Raw genomic sequence first — 1,342 nt, 5'->3', positions numbered from 1 at the left:
GAATACAGAAGTCTTTCAGAGCAACAATTTACAGCAGATCATGACCCACCTGAGGTAACTCCTTGTGAGCGCACTTTAATCCTCCAATTGCAATGATGTTGGGCATCAAAGGTCTTGGATAGTCTAACACAAAATCTGACCTCATGAGCCAAATGGAAGCCTGACGTAAGAGATCTGGCACAGTCACATCCCGCTGGAGGAACTCAGAAGCCAGTTTTGCATGTGGTTGGAGCATAAAATCACAGAGAAAATAATTTAGGATGCCAAACATTAGATTCTTCACTCGCTGGAGAAAGTTCATGCTATCTGTGAGATCTGTGAACATCCTTGGGACATAAGAAGGGGGACTGGGACATTGAGTGGCTTCAAAATCTAAACCACATGGTATTCCTCGTAAAAAAAACACGGAAGGGACTGAAAGGTACTCAGCCAGTATTGGCCCGCAGGGTAGTACAGGGTCTGTAAGGACAGCGTCAAACTTGGTCTCCTCAAGCTCTCTGACAAGTTCTTTGTTGTACAGTAAGTCTGCACAGCTGGACAATGCCAAATCGGAGACTCTTTTCATACTTTGGTATACTTTAAAAAATCTTTCCAGAAAAGATCCTTCTTCAAGTACATCTTGTAAAAATACCTGGAAATTTTCATCTATCTCATTCTGTTTCAAAGGGACCGGGTACATTTTCATAACAAAATTCTTTGTTGGCTTTATGTATAAAGTTGCCTCAGGTGCAACGACGACTATCTCATGTCCTTTCCGACTGAGACCGTCCAACACTTCGACCCCCATCCACCGGCACCACCAGCAGCTTCCCACCAGCAGCCAAACTGAGCACGGACAGGAGCAGCACCAGTGTTGCTGGGACTTGCAGATGAGTACGAAGCACCAGGGCCATTTCCGCAGAAATCTGGTGAGCGCTGGCCAGAAAGAAAACCACTGATAGTACTGAAGCAAGAGCAGCAGCTCTGCACTTTTAAGCAATCTGTGCTACAGCCCAACTTTTGATCCTTAAGGTGTTTGCTGTCTGGTAAATGTATAATCATTGCTTTGATAAAAGGCTGCATAATAAGCATTTAATTCTTGCCAAGACCACAGGCTGGTGGTGTGTGGTGGATGCACCAGAAAACCCCTATCTATTGGAGGAACAGTAAAGAGTGTCCCAGGAAGGAGGCAAGGGTGGTCCTGGGTGGGACTGCACTTCTGGTAGCTTCTCTCAAGCTGAACCTTTCGCAAGTGCGGGAGATGTGTCACATCCACATCACCACTCAGCCTTGCAGAGGCTCCTCCTTTCCCCATGGCAAGACCTGTCTCCTCTCTCATCTCTGGGAGGCCTATGGCCCCATA

General features: G+C 46.5%; 1 protein-coding gene across 1 annotated transcript; it reads right to left on the bottom strand.

Annotated features, from left to right (window-relative positions):
- Positions 1–49: 49 nt before the first annotated feature.
- LOC104157205 (UDP-glucuronosyltransferase 1-1-like) lies at positions 50–893 on the bottom strand (the record flags this gene model as incomplete). The annotated part of the gene is given in 2 exon segments (XM_009709609.1): positions 50–782; positions 784–893. Coding segments are annotated over 2 exon segments (843 nt in total), but the record flags the coding sequence as incomplete, so codon positions are not given.
- Positions 894–1,342: the final 449 nt, after the last annotated feature.

This window comes from Cariama cristata, unplaced genomic scaffold (genome assembly GCF_000690535.1).
Source record: "Cariama cristata isolate BGI_N322 unplaced genomic scaffold, ASM69053v1 scaffold32861, whole genome shotgun sequence".
NCBI classification, from domain to species: domain Eukaryota; kingdom Metazoa; phylum Chordata; class Aves; order Cariamiformes; family Cariamidae; genus Cariama; species Cariama cristata.
Note: the sequence above shows the minus strand (reverse complement) of the source record. Positions and strands in the feature narration are given on the sequence as shown.